We start from the raw sequence: 19,176 nt of genomic DNA on the forward strand, positions 1-19,176 counted from the left end.
GGATTTGATTTGGGTCATACCTGAATGGTCAGTGGTTTTCTCTACTTTCTTCAATTTAAGTCTGAATTTTGTAATAAGGACAGGGGCTCTGGCTGCAGCAGACCTGGGAGGCGCAGCGTGTGGCATAATTCTTCTTGGAGGAGGTTGCCGTTAGCCCCACCATAGAGCCGCTGAGCATTGACCCACAAACTGGAGAACAATTACACCAAAGAAGTTCTTGCACTGTTGCAAAAGTTCTAGGACCCACAACAGATATCCCAACCTGGGGATCCAGCAAAGGGACTGAGAGCCTCCAGGGCATTTGACTTTGAAGGCCAGTGGGTTTTGATTACAGAACTTCCACAGGACTGGGGAAATAGCCTCTTGGAGGGCACGGACAAAACCTTGTTGTGCCAGGACCCAGGAGAAAGGAGCAGTGACCCCCACAAGAGACTGAGCCAGACTTGCCTATGAGTGTCCAGGAGTCTCCCGCGCAGGCGTGGGTCAACAGTGGCCTGCCACGGGGTCGGGGGTGCTGAATACAGCAGTCCCAGGAGGCTGCGGTGTGCTGGTGTGCTGGTGTAAGCCCTTTTGAAGGAGGTCTCCTGACCACCATTACCCTTACCATAGTTTGGCCTCAGGCGAAACTACAGGGAGGGAGTACAGTCCACAGAAGATTGGATTGAAGATTTACTGAGCAGGGCCCCGCCCATCAGAGCAAGACCCAGATTCACCCACAACCAGTCCCTCCCATCAGGAAGCTTTCACAAGCCCCGTACTAAAACCACAGTCATATCCCTGTTAGCCCTCCCCCATCCCCAAACATGCTCTCTGCCTGCTCGGTTACTGGCGTCCACCATGCACCCAGTTGCTACAGTTAATAGCCTTGGAGCCATTCCTGACTCGTTTTTCTCCCAGATGACTTATCCAGTCTTCAGTAAGCCCTTTTGATTCAATCCTAGAAATAGGTCCAGAATCTGATATTTGCTGTCACCTCCCATCACTTCCTTGGTCCGAGTCATCAGCATTTCTCAGCGGCCCTAGTGCATTGGCCTCTTAACTGATGTCTCTGCTTTGTCTCCTGAGTTTAGTGTTGACACAGGAGTCAGAGTGACCTTTGAAATGTCACTTCTCTGATGTTCCCCCTCTCTGTGGCTTCCCTTGACACAGTCCTTTTTGTCCTGGCCTCCACCTGGCCTTACCCTTTCCCCCAGCCCTATTTACTGTTCACCCCCTTCCGTTATTCTGCTCCGGCCCCAGTGACCACATTTCTGAGCACGCCGGGAACTCTTCCACTTTAGGGCCTTTGCACTTGCTGTTTCCTCCATCTAGACTCCCCCATGATGGCAGCATGGCCCACTCCTCTCACTTCATTCACTTCTCTGAGAACCTAAATAGATTCTCTTTTCAGAGAACCTAAAATAGACTCGTATATCTGACCCAGGTATATCCACTCTGGGGGCTCTGTTGCTCCAGCTAGGTTCCTGGTTATCAAGCGGACACTTCCAAAGTTACTTAATGGCTTTGAACTTTAGTTTCTTCACCTGAAATAGTATTCATTGCAAGGACTGTTGGGACATGAAATGAGGTAATGTCAAAACTCATCTTGTAGACAGTCAAACCTGATAGCATTAAACACACACACACACACACACACACACACACACACACACACACACACACACACACACACACACACACACACACACACACACACACACACACACACACACACACACACACACACACACACAGTTATCTCTCTATTCTGAGATCCCAAAGAGTTCTCTGCACCCAAAGGCCATGCTGACCCTGGGGCACCTGATGTGTTGTTGTGGGGTAAATTGCATTTTATGGGGAGAAGTTAAGTTTTTGGTGTTTGGAACTCCTGGGTGGAGGTCACCCCTACTCAGGGGACACCTACTCCCACTGTTCCCACAGACTATGGTAACCCTATTGTGAAGAGACTTCCCTGGTGGTCCAGTGGTCAGAACTCCATGCTCCACTGACAGGGACATGAATTCAATCCCCAGTCAAGGAACTAAGATCCTGCAAGACATGCAGCATGGCCTATTAAAAAAAAAAGTGGATCCAATGCTCAGGAGTCATACCCTGGCTCTGCGCTGCCAACTGGCCTTGAGACATGGGGCTCGTTACTTAACTTCTTTAATCTTGAGTTTTCCTTATCTGTTCAGTGGAGACAGTCACAGCACCCCTCTCCAGGGACTGAGAGATACTGCAGGTGAGCTGTTTTGCACAGTACCTGGCATTTAGTAAATTTGCAGTGAGCTGATAACTGCTGTTATGATCTCAGAAACCTGGGAACAAACACGGAGCAGAAAAACAACAGGTTGATGGAGAGCAGGTGGTGCGTGGCAAGGGTAAGCCCAGAGTCCTGGAGTCCTTGCTTCCAGTGCTTACACCCCAGCTGGGCGGTTCCCCCCAGGCTCCCCACTCACTTGAGAACAGGCTCTCTCTTTGTCAAGAGTTGGCTGTAGAGACAAAGTCGACCACTTGGTGAGAACTGGGAGAGCTTCCACAGGAGAACATTTTATTGTCTGTAAACTCTTCTTTGGTAAACAAGAAACCCAAAGGGACAAGGAGCACGCTGCATCAGGAAAAGGACGAGGCTGACACCCACCACGAACAAGGAAGGAGCTCTGAGAGGCAGCTACACCATTAGCGAGGTGGGGCAGTGGGCCTGGGGGGTGGGGGTGGCTGGCGGCATGGGGGAGAGGCAGAGAAGAGGGCCCACTCTGTTGGACATGGACATCTAAATGATACAGCGAATGAGCTCATGCATCACAGCAAGGAGAACCAGGGACCCCCCGTCCGTGCCCCCGCCCACCTCCCACGAGGTTGGTGCCCCCCTGCACACAGAATGCTGTGCCCGGTCAGCCAGGGCGGGGCTGCAGGGGGCTCCAGGGGGCCCGGCAGCAGCCCCTTCTCCATTTCTCCTTTCCTGCTCTGCTGGCTGGTGTGTGCAGGTGGCAGGGACAGTCACAGGGACGCTCAGGATCTCTGGGTCTGGGCGGCAGTGGCAGGGCAGCAGGGTTTGAGGGGGAGGTGGCGAGGCAGCCCCCACCCCTGTTTTACAGGGGGGGCTCACTGCAGAGGACAATCTCCAGGTCCTTGCGGTAGAGCTTCCCCGCCTCAGCCAAGGACATGACGCTCTTTCTGTAGCTGGTGAGCTGTTGGATGTTCATTTCCTAGGAGACAGAGGGAGAGGGTAAGAGCAGGTTCAGGGGAAGGCGCCCCCCCCCCCAGACACCGCCCCTCTCCCCGAAATGTTCATTCACCAAAACCTTTCCCTTACCCCATCTCAGTGCAAGTAGCCGAGAGGCATACCGAGCATGGGCTTTGGGGTCAGAAAGTAAAGTCCGACTCTTTGTGACCCCATGGACTGTAGCCCACCAGGCACCTCCATCCATGGGATTCTCCAGGCAAGAATACTGGAGTGGGTTGCCATTTCTTTCTCCAGGGGATCTTCCTGATCCAGGGATCGAACCCAGGTCTCCCGCATTGCGGACAGATGCTTTAACCTCTGAGCCACCAGGGAAGCCCAAGCCCTGGGTTAAAATGCTGTCCCTTTCACTTACTAGCTGCATTGCCTTGGGGACAGTATTCAGCCTTTTCTAAGTCTCAGCTGCCTTATCTGTAAAATCGGTCCAGGAATAAGTCTGCCTCACTGAGGAGTTACAATGATTAGGTGAGAAATGAATGTAAACAGCATCGAGCACAGTCCCGGACACTCAGCATGCGCTCCACACAGCAGCTGTTGATACCGGTCATTATCTACATACAGCTTCGCTAAATTCCTCTACCTCACTGGGCCTCCGTTCACTCAGTCCGCTGGGTCCCGTTGGGTGAGAAAGAGAATGCCAGGGAAGCACCATGGTTTTGCCTTTGCCCTAAGCCGCACCCAGCGGGACAAGGAATTCTTAATTCCCCTCTCCTCCAGTGGCAAAGCCTGCCAGCCTACTTCTTGCTTCCTGGCACCTTGAGGCCTTCAGAGGCTCTAAGACAGGTGACCCACGGTCTCATATAAAATGGAAAACTGAAAGTGATAGTCATCCAGTCGTGTCCGACCCTTTGAGGCCCTATGGACTGTAGCCTGCCAGGCCCCTCTGTCCATGGGATTTTGGAGGCCAGCACTAAACAGAACACCAGCGGCTGATAAGCCTTGTGTGGCTTTGGATGCAAATAGCCAGTAGTACTGAAATACAGCACAGTCATCATCATTGGAAAATCACTTAAGCAATTTTCTTTTTCCTTCCCTCCTTCTTCCCTCCTACACTTCTTTTCTTCCTCCTCCCCTCCTTCCTTCCTTCCTTCCTCCTCCTCTTCCTCTTGTATTGAACCTGTTGACAGATCTTTTCTTTCTTTTTTTTTTTTTTTTAATACTTCTAGGCTAATGGGTCATTATCCCCACGAGAAAACTGAGGTGTGAAGACTAAGGGATTGGCTAAAGGATGGAACCAACCCTACAGCCATGAACAGTCCTAGTCCTCTGAGTCCTGAAGGCTGTGTAACCCTTTACCTGGTTTCCCTGTACTCAGTGCTTGAGGGTCAGTCTTTTATTGCATTCTTTGGTGGCATCTCCTCACATGACTGATTTCTGGGTTTGTGCTAGCACCCAGTCCCAAGGCACTTTGCAGACATCTCTAACTTCCCTAAAGTTGTGAAGTTCCTGGAAATGTCACCTAGCCCATAACAGTGAGGTGTGCCTGAGCGGCCTATCCCTCAATCAGGAGCCAAGGAAGGGACCCCATATATCAGCTACCAGCCTGAGAAAATCCTCTGATTCAGCATGGCCTGAGGAGTTCCAGCAGAATGGAGGGAGGATGCTGCTTCCTTTCTATGTCTAGAAGCATGTGTGAAGCTGGGGAAGGCTTTAGCAGGTTGCATTTGTCTCAGGAATGCTAAGAACATGTCAACATTTGAGCCCATCAGCCTGTCCCGCAGGAGCCTCAGACATTAATCTGCTCAGAAACCGACTGACCGCCCATGTAGGCACCATCAAAATGGCATGTGCATCCGCCATGTGGGTTCAACTAAAAATGGTCATTCCCTTCCCAACTCAGGTTATTTACAGGCATATAGCTCTCTCTACTGATTCCTTCTCTTGATCTCCATGTGCTAAGTCTGGAGCTTAGTACTGGTGGAAGGTTCCCAGGTAAACAGCTTTATTAATATCCTTGTTCTCTAACCTTCAGAATTTTTCTTAACCACAACACCTGACTTTTTTTGTTTGTTTGTTTGCACATCTCAGAAAGTCAAGCTGTGTAGCCACATTGTTGTCTTTGTGGGAGTCAAGGAAGACCCTAGTTAGATGATGACCAGGAAATTCAGGTCTCTCCCAAGATTTAATGCCTGCCCTCAAGGCCTATCAGCCTCAGGCATAAAGTAGGGTCATATGGAGAAAAACTTTGCCTCATTATTCCAATTACAGTTAAGCATACTTTTCATTATGATGCCCAACATCCCTTGAACACATAAGGATACCCAAACAATTTTCTCCTAGAGTTTGGTAGCAGAAAAAAGTTTGCCAAGTTCAAGCACGTGATGAGTAATTCCTTCTTCCTAGGAAGTATTTGCACATAATTTATTTTTTGCCTCTTTCAAAAAGCAATTATAGGTAACATTAAAAAAAATAAACTTAGGGTGAAAGAAATGAAGGATGATATTCAGGATAGAGATAAAGAGGTCAGAAGACAATTGGAAAGGGAGACAGATAGACTCAGCGGCCACGATGAATTTTTTTCCCCAAAATTAGGAGTTAAATTTAGATCTTGCCTGACTGCCCAGGCAGTTAGACAACGCAGGGAATTATAGATCACTCATCATCTAATTAAAGAAAGCAGCAAAAAAAGCTATTTGCTCAGAGAAAGACATTTTCCAGGAGGTGGAGGAAGATGCTGCCAAGACTTGTCTCCTGGTTCCTCTTCTGCCTGTGTCCGCCCATCCTGGGCACCGAGATGAGCCCCTGGGGACTGCCCAAGAGGCAACATGACCCGGCAAAGTAATGGAGTTCAGTTCCCAGCCTTTCCTTCCAGGGAACACATTTGTCAGGGACTTCTGTTAGCCCCTTCCCCAGCTTAAGATGCTAGAGTCAATTCAGAATACCCTCAACTCCCACTGGCCCTGCTCTTCCAAATCTCTCCTAGAGTAAAAAGTCTTTTTTTTTTTTGGCCACGGGACTGACACTTCCAAGAAGTGTGCCACATTAAAACTGCCATGGCCTCATAGCCGCATTGTTTACATCAGTCAGCAGGTGGGGGCAATCCACGTGTCTGTGGACAAACAGATAAAATGTGGGATAGTCACACCACGTTACTCAGCCTTAAAAAGGAAGGAAATTGTGACACATACTACAACATGGATGAACCTTGAGGAAGTTACATGAAGTGAAATAAGCCAGACATGGAAAGACAGATGCTGCATGACCCCACTTGTATGAAGTATCTAGAGCGGTGAGATTCACAGAGATGGAATATAGAATGGTGCCAGGGGCTGGGGGGAGGCAGCAAGGGGGAGTTATCATTTACTGGGTACAGACTTTAATTCTGGGAAGACAAAAAGAGGGCTGGACAGTGGGGATGGTTGCAGAACGCCGAGTACTTGATGCCACTGAACTGAACACTTAAAAGTGGTTACGGCGGCACACTTTGGTGTGTGTATTTTAAAAAAAAAATCAACCATGAAAAGAACCCACAAAACTGCTGTTGCCTTGTTAGGGGTGATCAGAGGGGAGCAGGCGCCCCTTGGCCAGCCTTCCCACTTCCACACCACCTCCATGACAGCACCCCACCTCTGGGCTCAGCCCCTCACCTTCTTGTTTTTCTCATACAGATCCTTCAGGAGGGCGTCCAGTTCGTTCTCATCAATGTAGCCACTTCCGTCCTGGAAGGGAGCCAAGGGTCAGCACAGAGCCTCAAAACTCATGCCAACCCCTGACCAGAGTCTAGCTTTGCTGAGGGTCTTTACTCAGAGCAAAAGAGGTGCCCAAATAACATGTCACTTCTGACTTTGCCAGTCACTGCAGCAATGTGAGGGCCCAGGGCAAACTTGGTAACCTTCCCTTCTGGTATTTTACATTTGCGTTGAAAATGTAAATGAGGTTCAAGAAGCATTTTGCTAACTTGCTGGGTGTTGAATCCCACAATAATATGTCAGGGTAACATGGGGCTATTTACCCCAAACCTGGAGTTCTAAGGAAAACCACTGGAGTCACCCAGGCAAGGGCAGCTGAGAGGGGTGAGAGTGGTACAGAGGGCCTCTCACTCCCCACTTCCTAGAAGAACAGCAAGGTGGTGACCTGGCATCGGGGGAGCAGTACCGAGCACCTCCTGCCTCTGGGCCCCAACAGTGTGATCGCATCCTCGTCCTGGACTTGACCCTCTTCCCGTCCACAAGCTATTCTCTCCTGTACTTTGAAGGAACCAAAACCTTGGGTCCCACAAGCCACACATTGTTAAGAACATTAATCTTCTCATACAGCAGAAGATGCTTCAGGGAATCCAAAGGGACAGGAAGGAATTGCATGGCCCAGACCACCGCTCCCACAGCTTGTTTACTTCTGAGGACCAAGGTGAGCATTCTGGGTGACTGGGATGGGCCGCCTGCTTTTCCATCCACACTGTCCTCTATCTTACCTTGTCATAAAATGTGAAGATCGCGTTGAACTCCTCCGAGGTCAGCTTCATGCCCTAGAAGGCCCAAGGTATTAAAGACAGAAGCCAAAGCCCTGCAGAGTGTGTGTGTGTGTGTTTTGAGGAAGGGTGAGCTCAGCGGGATGAGGGGAAGGGAGTAATCGAAGAAAAGCAAAGTCGCTCTTTTACCTGAAATTTAAGCAGGAAGTTTTCCTGTACAGGCAAGAGTCTGGAAAGATAATGTTAGAGCAGTAATTAGGAGACAGAGCAGAGATAGGAACAACTAGGACCTGGGGGGATGCAGAAGTAGCGCCTGTAGTTACAGAAATGATTTCTGAGTACTTCAGAGGAAGGTTCAAAAAAGAGGGAGACGGAACTTTAAGGTGATGATGATCACTATTTGATCTAACTTTGAGCTTCGGGACACCTGACCTGTCACTTTCCCCACTGGTTGATCTTGGTGATGGAACGGTAGCACAGGGATTATCTGCCAGGGTCTTGTGAAAAGTGATGCTGGGGTGAGTGAGGACGGGCACTTACCGGGACATCTCCGAGAGGCCCAGTTTGCCATCCCCGTTCAAGTCAAACATCCGTAGCTGATGGGGACAGAAAGTGGTGCTTGGATTATTTGCTTTGACCTTCGCTCATGTGAGACCTTGACCCACCTTCCCCTGTACTGGAGAGGGGGGAACATGGCCAAGCATGCTCATGCGTCCTCTGAGGTGGCCTGGAGGCAGGGGGCAGCATAGGCTAAATCAGCAGGGACTTGGTCATGGCTCTCCTCTCCCCTTTCAGAGGGACAGGGCTGCAGAGGACAGAGGCCAACACTGAAGTTCCCCCTCTCCAAGTTTACCCTCTCCTGGAGCTGTGGAGGCTGTCACACAGACAGATGCTCTGGTCTTCCTCTGGCCCAGGAGCATCTGGCTGAGTGGGAACCTCAGAGAGAAGGTGCTGGGACCATGAACTGACATCTCTCTTGCCAGCTGCCGCTGGGAGTCACTTCTCCCCGGCCTGAAGAATCAGCCAACTAATGACCCCGCAAACCCCAGATCCCACCGATTTGGGTCCCACGTCCTGTGCCCTGGCCACTCACTATGGTTTGGGTGTACTCTTGGAGCTTGGGTTCATCATATGGTCGGTTCGCCTTCTTCAGCAGATCAGACAGGAATCCCTGGAATATGAAAGGCCTCTTCAGAGCTCCTGACTCAGTCTCTCTGCCCCTGACTCACTTACTTGTTCCTTCAGACAGTCACTCGATCTTGTTTTCTGAAGCCCATCATTTGCATAGCTTGCAGCCCTCATAATTCCCTCACCCCTTAATGCTTGTGGGGTAATCCCAAAGGAGGCAGGAGCTGCTAAATGCAACCTCATCCCATTGGACAGATGGTAGAAACCGGTTCTGGCTCCTTGGAGAGCCCAGAACACATGCTAAGCCATGCCTGGAGATCCCTGGGTCTAGAGGAGTTTGGCAGACGTACAAGCCAGAAGGTCAAACTGCTGGAGTACTTTGAGGATGCCTGTTCTGAGCACTGATGTGCTGAGGAGCGTGAACTGGTTGTACTCTGTGACCCTGCAGCTCCAGGTTGCCGATTTCACATGGCTGAATACGTCCAACCATTCAGAGCCAGGCCTGAGTATCCCTGATCAGGCCACACACCCAACTTCCTCACCCAACATCTCCTCCCTCCCCAGGTTCCTTAAGCCCACCACCACTTGGGCCTCAGGCCTATGCTCCACCTTTCCACACCCTCCCTGACAAGGCCCATCCTACCTTGAGCTCATTGGCTTCAATGTAGCCGCTTCTGTCTGTGTCATACTTCCGCCAAGCCTGCAACGGGAATGTCAACCTATTCACAAAGATTTATCCACACCTATAAGCTTCCCTCCATCTCCCTTTAACAAGACAGGCTGGGTCTTGATATTCAAGAATATCACAGTGGGATGGGGACATTGAGATGGTTTAGCCCAGTGCCTTCCATGTTGCAGATGAAGAAACAAGGGCAAGTGTCTTGGGCAAGGTCACATAGAGGAGAAAAAAAAAAACCTGCTGGGACAGGGTCTCCCTACTGTAACTGGCTTCATGATCATCTTCTAACCAGGGTTACAGTTTTCTTAGATACCAGCCAGGCAGATTTTACCAGAACTAGCACTAGGATCTGTGGATCCTATTTTTGTTGGGGGTATATTGAGTGCCCTTTTACTGTTTTGGAAGCCTTTCATTCTCTGCACGGGCACTAGGGGCAAGGCTAAGACCCCTCTGGAAGGGGCAGAAACAGATTTTGGTTACTCTTCACTGTACTATGTCCTCTACTCCTCATCACGATGCCTGTGACAGCCAAGTCTGAGGATGGAACAGAATTGGTAGTGTAATCAGTTTGTTTAGACTATCCCAAGGCCACTCCCCCATCTTTCTGATAAAAATCACCCCCCCTCCTTTGATTTTTAGGAAACTACCCCTCTCTCATGATCACACGTGGTTCAAGAAGGGCTGACCAATCTCCAGAGGTAGACATGTGACCCAGGCCTGGATAGTCAGTCCCTCCCTGGATTTTGCTCCATTACTGGTTCTGGGCTCTGATCTGAGTCCCAGTTATTCGGTACATGCATTGGGTCCCTGTGAGAAACCAGACAACTGCCTGTTGACCCAGCATCTGGAGGATCAAAGAGAAACAGAGCTTCAGCAGGTGATAGGGGTCTGACCACCTCTTTCCTCTCTGTTCTGTCCATGTGAGCAGGAGCAGACAGTCCACAGGAGAAACAAGGAAAAACAGTTGGCATGGTTTTAAAATGTCCATAAATTCTTCACCTCCCTAATTCCCGTCTCCTTGAAAGTGGACTGAACTCAGTGACCCACTTGTAATGAATAGAAGATGGCAGATGTGGCAGTTGTGGCTTCCAAGACTAAGTCACAAAGACAGCGAGGCTGCCTTCTTGTTCTCGCCCTTGGATCACTCAGTCTGGAGGAAGCCAGGTGCCATGTTGTAAGGACACTCAAGCAGCACTGTAGAAAGATACATGTAGTGAGGACCTGAGGCCTCTTGCCAACAGCCACATGGGACTGCCATCCCGGAGGTGCATCTTCCAGCCCTAGTCAAGCCTTCAGATGACTGCTGCCCTGCTGACATCTTGACTCTGAGCCAGAGCCACTTGGCTGAGCTTTACCAAATTTCCCCAGAAACTGAGAGATGATAAAATGTTTGTTGCCTTAGGCTGGTAAATTTTGGGGGGTAATTTGTTAATATAGCAATAGGTAACTAATATAGTGGTCCTGAAAGAATCTGGTCCTGAGTGCAACTGTCCTTAAACTCAAGCCATCTGGTGGGGAGGAGGGAATACCATGATGAGGGGGGGGTGGTGGTGGAAGTGGGTGTATCTGTGACAAAAGGCCCAGAGAACCCTATTTCCATAAACTTTGGTCTGTTTTGGTGCCTGACCATAGTTCTTAGATTTTCTTTCACGGTTTCTTCCCTTAATTTTCATTCCCTTCTCCCCTAGGCCCAAACAGCACACCTAGACTCTAGCAACACTTGATTTTCTAAGAGTCAGCAGGGACTCATTCTTTTCCCAGATTTGATCTCCTGCATCTCTAAGTCCTCGACATCATGCCTTCCACTTAAATAAATTTTTTTCATTATAGTTTATTTAAAATGTTGTGTCAGTTTTGGTGTACAGCATCGTGATTCAGTTATACATACATGTATATATATATATATATTCTTTCTCATGTTTTTTTCTATTATGGTTTATCAGAGGATAATAAATACAGTTCCCTGTGCTATATAGCAGGACTTATGTTGTATGGTTTACCTATTCCATATATAATAGTTGGCATCTGCTAATCCCAATCCACGCTTGCCCCCCTCACCTCCTCCTTGGTGACCGCAAGTCTGTTTTCTGAGTCTGTGAGTCTGTTTCTCTTTCATAGATAAGTTCATTTGTGTCATATTTTAGATTCCACGTGTAAGTGATATCATATGGTATTTGTCTTTCTCTTTCTGACTGACTTCAGTTAGTATGATAATCTCTTTCTCCATCCATGTAGCTGCAAAGGGCATTATTTCTTTTTGTTTTATGGCTGAGTACTATTCCATGGTATGTATGTACCACACATTCGTCTGTCTATGGCATGTCCCCCTATTATCGTGAGGTGTGTGAGGATCTTTCTTCCATATTACCAAACTAGGCTGTGACTCTCATGGTATAGTCTTGTCTTGTTCAGTTGCTCAGTTGCGTCCAACTCTTTGGTATAGTAGTGGCTCAAAAAATTTGATTCTGGTTTTTTAGGAAGTTATGTTGCTCGTAGACTTATTCTACGTGAAACTTGGATAGATAGCTTTTGACTTGGGAAGAGAACTTTCTTTGAGGAAAAAAATGCCCAGTTCCATCAAAATATTAAAGCCCACCCTTGAGTTAAGCACAAAGAAATATGTGCAGATTTTCAAATATGACTTCACCAACCACCTGCATGCTTTGAGTGCATTAGAATTTGGTTTCTAGGTTGAGTCTTGACTGGGAGAAAAGACAGATGCCCCCCCAATTGCCTGGAGGGGATAACCTGAGGAGAGGATAACCTGAAGGGACCCCAGTGCTCACAGAAAGCAAAATATTCAGCTGCCTTCAGAGTGAGAGCATCCAGCAGGTCTGCCTCCGCTCCCTGGACCCACCCCAGCCCCGTGACCCCATGCTGGACTTCCCTTCCCTTCCAGCTCTTTGTGCTCTGCCATCAGTGGGTCATTATTCTCTTCCCATTCAAGGAAAAGAGTTCAAGAGACCTGGGCTTTGTGAAATCTCAAAGAAATCCTGAGGTGTCACTAAAATAGGAAATTAAAATGTTGTTCTGAGCAGTGGGATGGAAACCATCTGAGAGCACAGGCTTTCGGGGCCACAGAGGGGCCATTTCAGGTTTCCTGCTGACAAAGATGGAACCAATGGACAGCCCCAGGAGGGGATGGTCCTGTAAGGCAGTGGGGTTCCAGGAAACTTGTGGGATGGGGTGGGGATCAGTTGTTATGCTGGACTTAGCTTAAAGGACAAAGACAGGTAAAACATGGAACCATGTCAACTACACAGAAAGAAACCACTGATGATTTAGGGGCGGGGGGGGTGGGTTTCGTTTTGCTCCTCTTTGAGCGTCTCTATACCCTGTAAGCTATCACCCCCTGATCATAAGTGGAACAAAGCCAATCTCTGGCTGCCTCCCTATCAAGAAAGGAGCAATCAGGTATAAATGCTCCCTTTTCTTTTCTCTTTTTTTGCCACACGGTGAGGCAGGTGGCATCTTAACTCTCTGACCAGGGATGGAACTGTGCCCCTTTGGTGGAACCAGAGTCTTAACCACTAGACCACTAGGGAAGCCCCTTTTCTATAGACAGAAAATTGACATTCACAAAAGTAGCTCCCCCGACAAGTTCTATGTATATGCGACTTCTCCTTCTAGACAGGCAAGGGGGGGCTAAGAACAGAATCCAGCATGTCAAATTACTAGCTTATGGAATTTTGCCATCTTGAAAAAAAATGGAGAAAATCCTTTAAAGCACCATAAAATTAAACCCATATCTAATGCTTGGGCGTGCTGCCACTTAAAAAAATGAGTCTTCTACCCTGAGAATCCATTATTTCTAACTGACTTTCCATCCGTGTGGGGAACTCTCTGCCATGTGTGTTTCTGGACTGGCTCTCCAGTCATTTTTAAGCAGTGAATCACAGACAGGAGATTACCGGTGGCTAGAAATGGATTTGACATGACAAATGGCAACTGGTTGTGTTGAAGGCCAGTTAGTTAGTTATCACAGCAGGCAGAGAGTGTGTGTGTGTGTGTGTTGGGATGATGAGGGGATGAGTTGAATCTCACCTTGACGGACACATACGTTGAGTGGCTAGGGTGCAGAGCCCCAGAAAAATAGCAGAAAATATTTGGTAGTTTGCTGGATTAGTAATATACTTGGTTAAAATGTAAGGAATTTCCAATTTTTATGAATAAAGAATGATTAAATATGAGCAGTTTCTCATGGTTCAATCTATTGGTTGAATATTACTCAGAAGACACTTGAGTTTTGTTGTCCTGTTCACATGAGGATCTCAAAGAATCCCTACTGCAGAGATGACCACGTCCACTTTGAAGATGGACAGTGAAGCCATGATCACAGTCAAAGATCAAGCCTGGAAGATACTGGAAACTGGAATTCTCACTGGCCTTTTTCAGTTTTAGAATGGTGGCTGAATCCATCCTTTCCAAGAATGCTTCTTGGAACTCTGAATTCCAGGAACACTAATGCTATTGAGTGAGAAGAAAACATGAAGGACTCTAGAAGCAAACTGAATACCCAGGCTGTTTACTGCAGGATTTCTCAGAGCCTGTAATATGCAAATATCTATGGCAAATTCCCAAATGGGAAGCAGTGTGTACACATGATTTCCCAAACGTACTTTGAAGTGAAGTGAAGTGAAAGTCGCTCAGTCGTATCCGACTCTTTGCGACCCCATGGACTATACAGTCCATGAAATTCTCCAGGTCAGAGTAGTGGAGTGGGTAGCCTTTCCCTTCTCCAGGGGATCTTCCTAACCTGGGGGTCGAACCCAGGTCTCCTGCATTGCAGGCGGATTCTTTACCAGCTGAACCACACAAGGGAAGCAAAAAGGTACTTTACCCAAGCTTACTTTTCACTGTATCCTCCATACTTTAGTGTGCACGCACATCACCTGGGGATTTTGTTAAAATGTAGATTCTGATTCAGTGGGTCAGGACTCTGCATGTCTAACAAGCACCCAGGTCATGGCGACACTGATGCTCCTGGTCCACAGACCACACCTTGAGTAGCTGAGCTACTCAGAAGGGGTTTGGTGTCTTCCAGAGACCATCACTAGGCATTGGGTGGGCCTGTCTCTGAATGTGAAAGGCAGGCCCCAGTGTGCAAGAGAGAAGGCAGCGCCTTGGTCTCACCTCCATAAACTCAGTGCTGGAGCCCACGTGCTGCCTGAAGCACAGCAGGAAGTTCTCCTCGGTCGGCAGGATCTGTGCCAGCTGTGGGGATCAGAGAGGGACAGGAACATTACGGCCCGCCAGGGGAGGTCGGAGAACAGCCAGTGCAAGGCAGCGTGGGAGTCACGTTTTGTTCCAGTTTTGCTGCTTTCCTTGAGAATAGGGGCTGGCAGCCCTCTGAAGGGGAAGGAGGATTTTCTAAGAAGCACTTCTGAGTGCCCCCAAGCCTCTGGGTATGAGTAGCTAGAGGGACCCAAAGTGGTGCCACGTTAAAATGCATGTATTAGGACTCAAAGGAATACTTAGTGATTCCATAGATACACAACTCTAGAAAATGCAAAGCAATCTGAGATGGGTGGCTGCTGGTGCTCAGAGGACCCTTTTGGGGGTGATGGAGATGCTGTATTTTGATTGCAGCTGTATACAGCTGTCTAAGCTCATGGAATTTCACAGTGCAAATTGATGTGGCTTACTGTATATAAATTATACTGCACACAAATCTGGTTTTTAAAAAAATGCAGGATGTGCCCCCGCCCCTGCCCCTCACCTTCTCTGCTCCCAGTATTCAGGGTCACAGGCGAATCCTAATCAATCTCAGTTAAATGTAATAATCTCATTTCCCTGGGCAGTGATTGGCTTCTGGGTAGGAGTGACCTAGTCCTGGCCAATGAAATGTGAGGGGAGGTCTGCTGAGGGCACTCCTGGGAAGGGTTTCCTTGCTTTTATCAGGGACCAGTGAGGTGGGCCCTTTCTGCCTCTGGATGTGATGCCTGGAACTGCTGTAGCTGGCTTTCTTATCCAGCCTGGGGATGAAGCTGTTGTGAGCCAGAGAACAGAACCAGGAGAACTGCAGAGAAGCCAGGTTGGAGACCTGGCCTCTTTCACCACCAACCAGCCCTTCTCATGGGCTTTCTCCTTAGGAGTCTCTCACAGTTTAAGCCAGGAGTCCGTATATTACAGCCCATGAGACAAATCTGGCTCTCCATCATCCCCAAAAGAGTCCTCTGTGTACTAGCAACCACCCATCTCAAATTGCTTTGCCTCTTTCTGTAAAGAAACTTGTGTTGGAGCACAGCAGGGCCCATTTATTTACATACTGCTTGGGTGGTTTCTGTGCCCCAGTGGCAGAGCTGAGGAGTCACGACAGAGACTGTACAGCCTGCAAACTCTGAAACATTGACCACAGTCTGTATCTTTACAGAAAAAGCCTGCCGACCCCTGGTTTAAGCCCACTTGAGTCACGATGTTCCAACACCTGCCCTTTAGGCATCTGTAGTGGATGGTCTCCGTGCCTTTGGCAGATCACCTTTAACTAGGCTGGCGGGCCACCCCTCAGCGGCTGCAAAGGCTGTGAGCTAGGGGCTCATAGCTGCCCCCTGCAGGAGAACTGCCCTTCACCAAACGGGCTGCCCCAGCCATCCTCCCCTCCAACCCCCATCCTGGAGGGGGCAGCCTGCATCCAATACCTGACTGACATAGGGGTTCACAGGACCACCCTGCTACCCCTCACTTCAAGGTAGGACCAGCTCGGCGGCACAATCCGCCCTCCAGAGCCCCCCCTGCGATCAGCTGAGACCACACCCTTGCTTGGCTTCTTCCTCTGCCCCTTCCTGCTGCGCTGTCTTCCCTGCTCTTGAAGTCCTGCCCACTCGAATCTCTGTCTCAGTATCTGCTTCCGGGGCACTGACCTGAGGCACCATGGTAACCAGTCCACCCCAGAAGACCTCTGTCCTTTGTGTGCCCAGCTGTCACTCTGGATCACTTGACCATGGGTTGCAAACGGATTTCCTGAAGAGTTTGGTTAGGCCTGCGCACGTGTGCACACGTGTATGTGTGTGTCTAGGTGTGCACGTGAAAAGTGAAGGTGCCACTCGCTCAGTTGTGTCCGACTCTTTGCAGCCCCATGGACTGTAGCCCGCCAGGCTCCTCTGCCATCGTTAAACAGGAAGACTGAGGTGGCCTTAATGCCTTAGTAGCCTGCATAAGCAAACCAAAATCTAACCAACCAACCAAAATAGCCAACTAGGCTTTCCCAAATAATGGAACCACTTAGGCTATAACCAGTCAAAGAACTTCTTTGTTTGCTACTGTCTCTTCTTTATAGAAGTCTCCCTTAGCTTCTGTTGGTAGAGTGTTCCTAACTATTTCAGGTTGGTCTTGCCCCATTTGAATTGATTTTTGCTTAAAGAAACTCTTAAAAATTTTAATATGCCTCAGTTTATCTTTTAGCAATATGTATATCTATGCATATCAATATGCATATATAAATGTGTGTGTATATATTTATAAATATGTTATACATACTACATATGTAAATTATACACACACACACCCTCCTTTGGATGCCTTCAGGTGGGGCATGAACTCTCCTACTCCCCAATCCTCACCCTGTTTTCTGTCTTAAGTTCATTACACATTTACAGTGCCTGTTGGACCCTGAGAGCATTAAAGTTCTTTATCCCTGTCTTAGGCCAATGTTTGTTCCTCTTTCTTTGGGAGACAAAGAAAAAGTTCCATCTGTTCTCTTTGATCAGCCTGAGTGCTAGGGGCTTTAAGACTACCACCTCATCAGACTCCTGGAAGGATGCTCGTGCATGGAAAAGATACAAGCAACTGATGACCCTCCCCACGTAGCTCTTAGCAGCTAGGACTCTGGTCTGATAACTATAAACAGCTTAGACATTAGGACTCACCTCCGCCATCTCGATTTTCCCATCTGAGTTCTTGTCATATTTCTGCATGAATTCCTTCATCTTCTCCCCTAAGTTGTCACTCTTTGATACCTGCAGAAAGACAAAGGGGACTGATTTTGCCACTAGGTCCCCTTCAAACCAGGGATCTCTCACCCTTTTGGTGTGGCAATAATGGGGAGTTATTTTGCACCCCAGATATGCAGGTTGAACCTGTGTGCAACTGGGTTGACCCAGTGGTCTGAGTAATCAAGGCTGTATTCTTTCCTTTTCAGGGTCCTTCCTTTTCAGTGTTCTCTTCTTTGAGGCTTGTGCATGCCTGCCAAGGTGCTTCAGCTGTGTCTGACTCTTTGTGACCCTGTGGACTGTAGCCCACCAGCCTCCTCTGTCCATGGGATTCTCCAGGCAAGAATACTAGAATGGGTTGCCGTGCCCTCCTCCAGGGGATCTTCCTGACCCAGGGATTGAACCCGCATCTCTTCTATCTCCTGCCTTGGCAGGCAGGTTCTTTACACACTAGTGGACACCTGGGAAGCCCTCTTTGAGGCTCAGTCACAGAATTTTCAAAGGGGAACAGGACATGTGGAGATTCTGTGTACCACATAGGTAAACACACCCTCTGCCTTTGGAATGGATTAAACGATAAGTCTGTCAGAAGGGTGAGGATTTATTCCCATTGCGGATGTGAGAATTCAGGTCCCAACATTTTACTGAGGCAGCTTCTAATAAGCCCAGCTTATTGCAAGGCCCACTAGTAGGTTCTAGGTACTCCACCAGAGCAAGGGGAATTGCTCGTTTTCTTCTTTAAAGACTAACTGGCAATTCTGCAATGCTTTTCACTGTGATTTTAGGCCAGGAAGAATGTGAAGAGAAAGTCTATATTAGCTGAGGGGTCATTTAAGTAGTCCACTAGATGAGTGTGACTACTAAAAAGCATAGTACTTCAAAAGTTCTGTTGGGCCATCATCACCTAACTTAAATTTAAGCCCTTCTTGAAGTTCTCAGAGCTTCTCTTGGTTTGGGGTGCTGCTGATTGATTATTTGCGTTAACAAGCTCTTCCTTATCCTTAATCAACAATGACTTGTTTAGGCATTTAATGCCTTTTCTTTGTTTCACTGAAGGTTTTCTAGTGGATGTGTGTTTCCTAGGATTGGGCTTGTAAGAATTCTACCAATTCTTACAGTCTTTTCTGAATCCCTTCTATTGTCTTTTTTTTTTCCTTTAACCTTTGGGACTGGTCTCAATTTGCCAATATGTGTTTGTTTATCATCATGTATTGCTTTACATTTACAGATGTGCATGGAGTGATCCTAGACCCTTATCACAAGTAAGGGTCTATTTACCCTATTTGCATTTCACAGCAATCCCCATGAAGCTAGTAACCTGTCTGTTTTACACACAAATGGAGGCTGAGATGCAGTGGCTTCTCCTGAGGTCACCAGTTAGGATAGCCAGAATGTGAACTCATTATTCCTGTTTCCAAGACCAGCATTTTTCCTGCCATGTAACAGCTGCTCTGAGAACCAGTCCAGGATGATGTTAATTGAGAGTGTTGTTGACAGACTTGAAAATCACCCCTGATGCCATCTGAGGAAGGGAATGACTAAGAGAAGGATTTCAGATTTGAAGCACTTCATAAAATCACATTCCTCCATCTACCTCATGATCCCAGAACCAGCTGAGAAGCCTGTGTTTTCCATGATCTGGGCTTCATTATCCTAGTAATGAGGAGTGATAGAGGACTGTTGATAAATAAACCCATGAATCACCTCCACCACTTAAGCCCATCTCTTGGACATCCTCCTCACTGGGGCCCACTGCCAAGCTCAGAACCGAGTGCTCACCAGTGGGCTTGTGACTCGTCTCCCAAAGGCT

General features: G+C 48.2%; 1 protein-coding gene across 1 annotated transcript in view; it reads right to left on the reverse strand.

The window, feature by feature from the left end:
* Positions 1–2,508: 2,508 nt before the first annotated feature.
* CALB2 (calbindin 2) overlaps positions 2,509–19,176 on the reverse strand; it is a 28,068-nt gene continuing 11,400 nt past the window's right edge. Inside the window, exons 3-11 of the mRNA XM_043899022.1 lie at positions 17,304–17,393; positions 14,572–14,652; positions 9,403–9,459; positions 8,725–8,802; positions 8,172–8,227; positions 7,821–7,860; positions 7,635–7,688; positions 6,811–6,882; positions 2,509–3,188 (exon numbers count right to left, since the gene is read on the reverse strand). Coding sequence (XP_043754957.1) covers positions 3,072–3,188; positions 6,811–6,882; positions 7,635–7,688; positions 7,821–7,860; positions 8,172–8,227; positions 8,725–8,802; positions 9,403–9,459; positions 14,572–14,652; positions 17,304–17,393 — 645 coding nt within the window. The 3' untranslated portion in view covers positions 2,509–3,071. The remainder of the gene's footprint in view (positions 3,189–6,810; positions 6,883–7,634; positions 7,689–7,820; positions 7,861–8,171; positions 8,228–8,724; positions 8,803–9,402; positions 9,460–14,571; positions 14,653–17,303; positions 17,394–19,176) is intronic.

The sequence above is a fragment of the Cervus elaphus genome, chromosome 4 (assembly GCF_910594005.1).
Source record: "Cervus elaphus chromosome 4, mCerEla1.1, whole genome shotgun sequence".
NCBI classification, from domain to species: domain Eukaryota; kingdom Metazoa; phylum Chordata; class Mammalia; order Artiodactyla; family Cervidae; genus Cervus; species Cervus elaphus.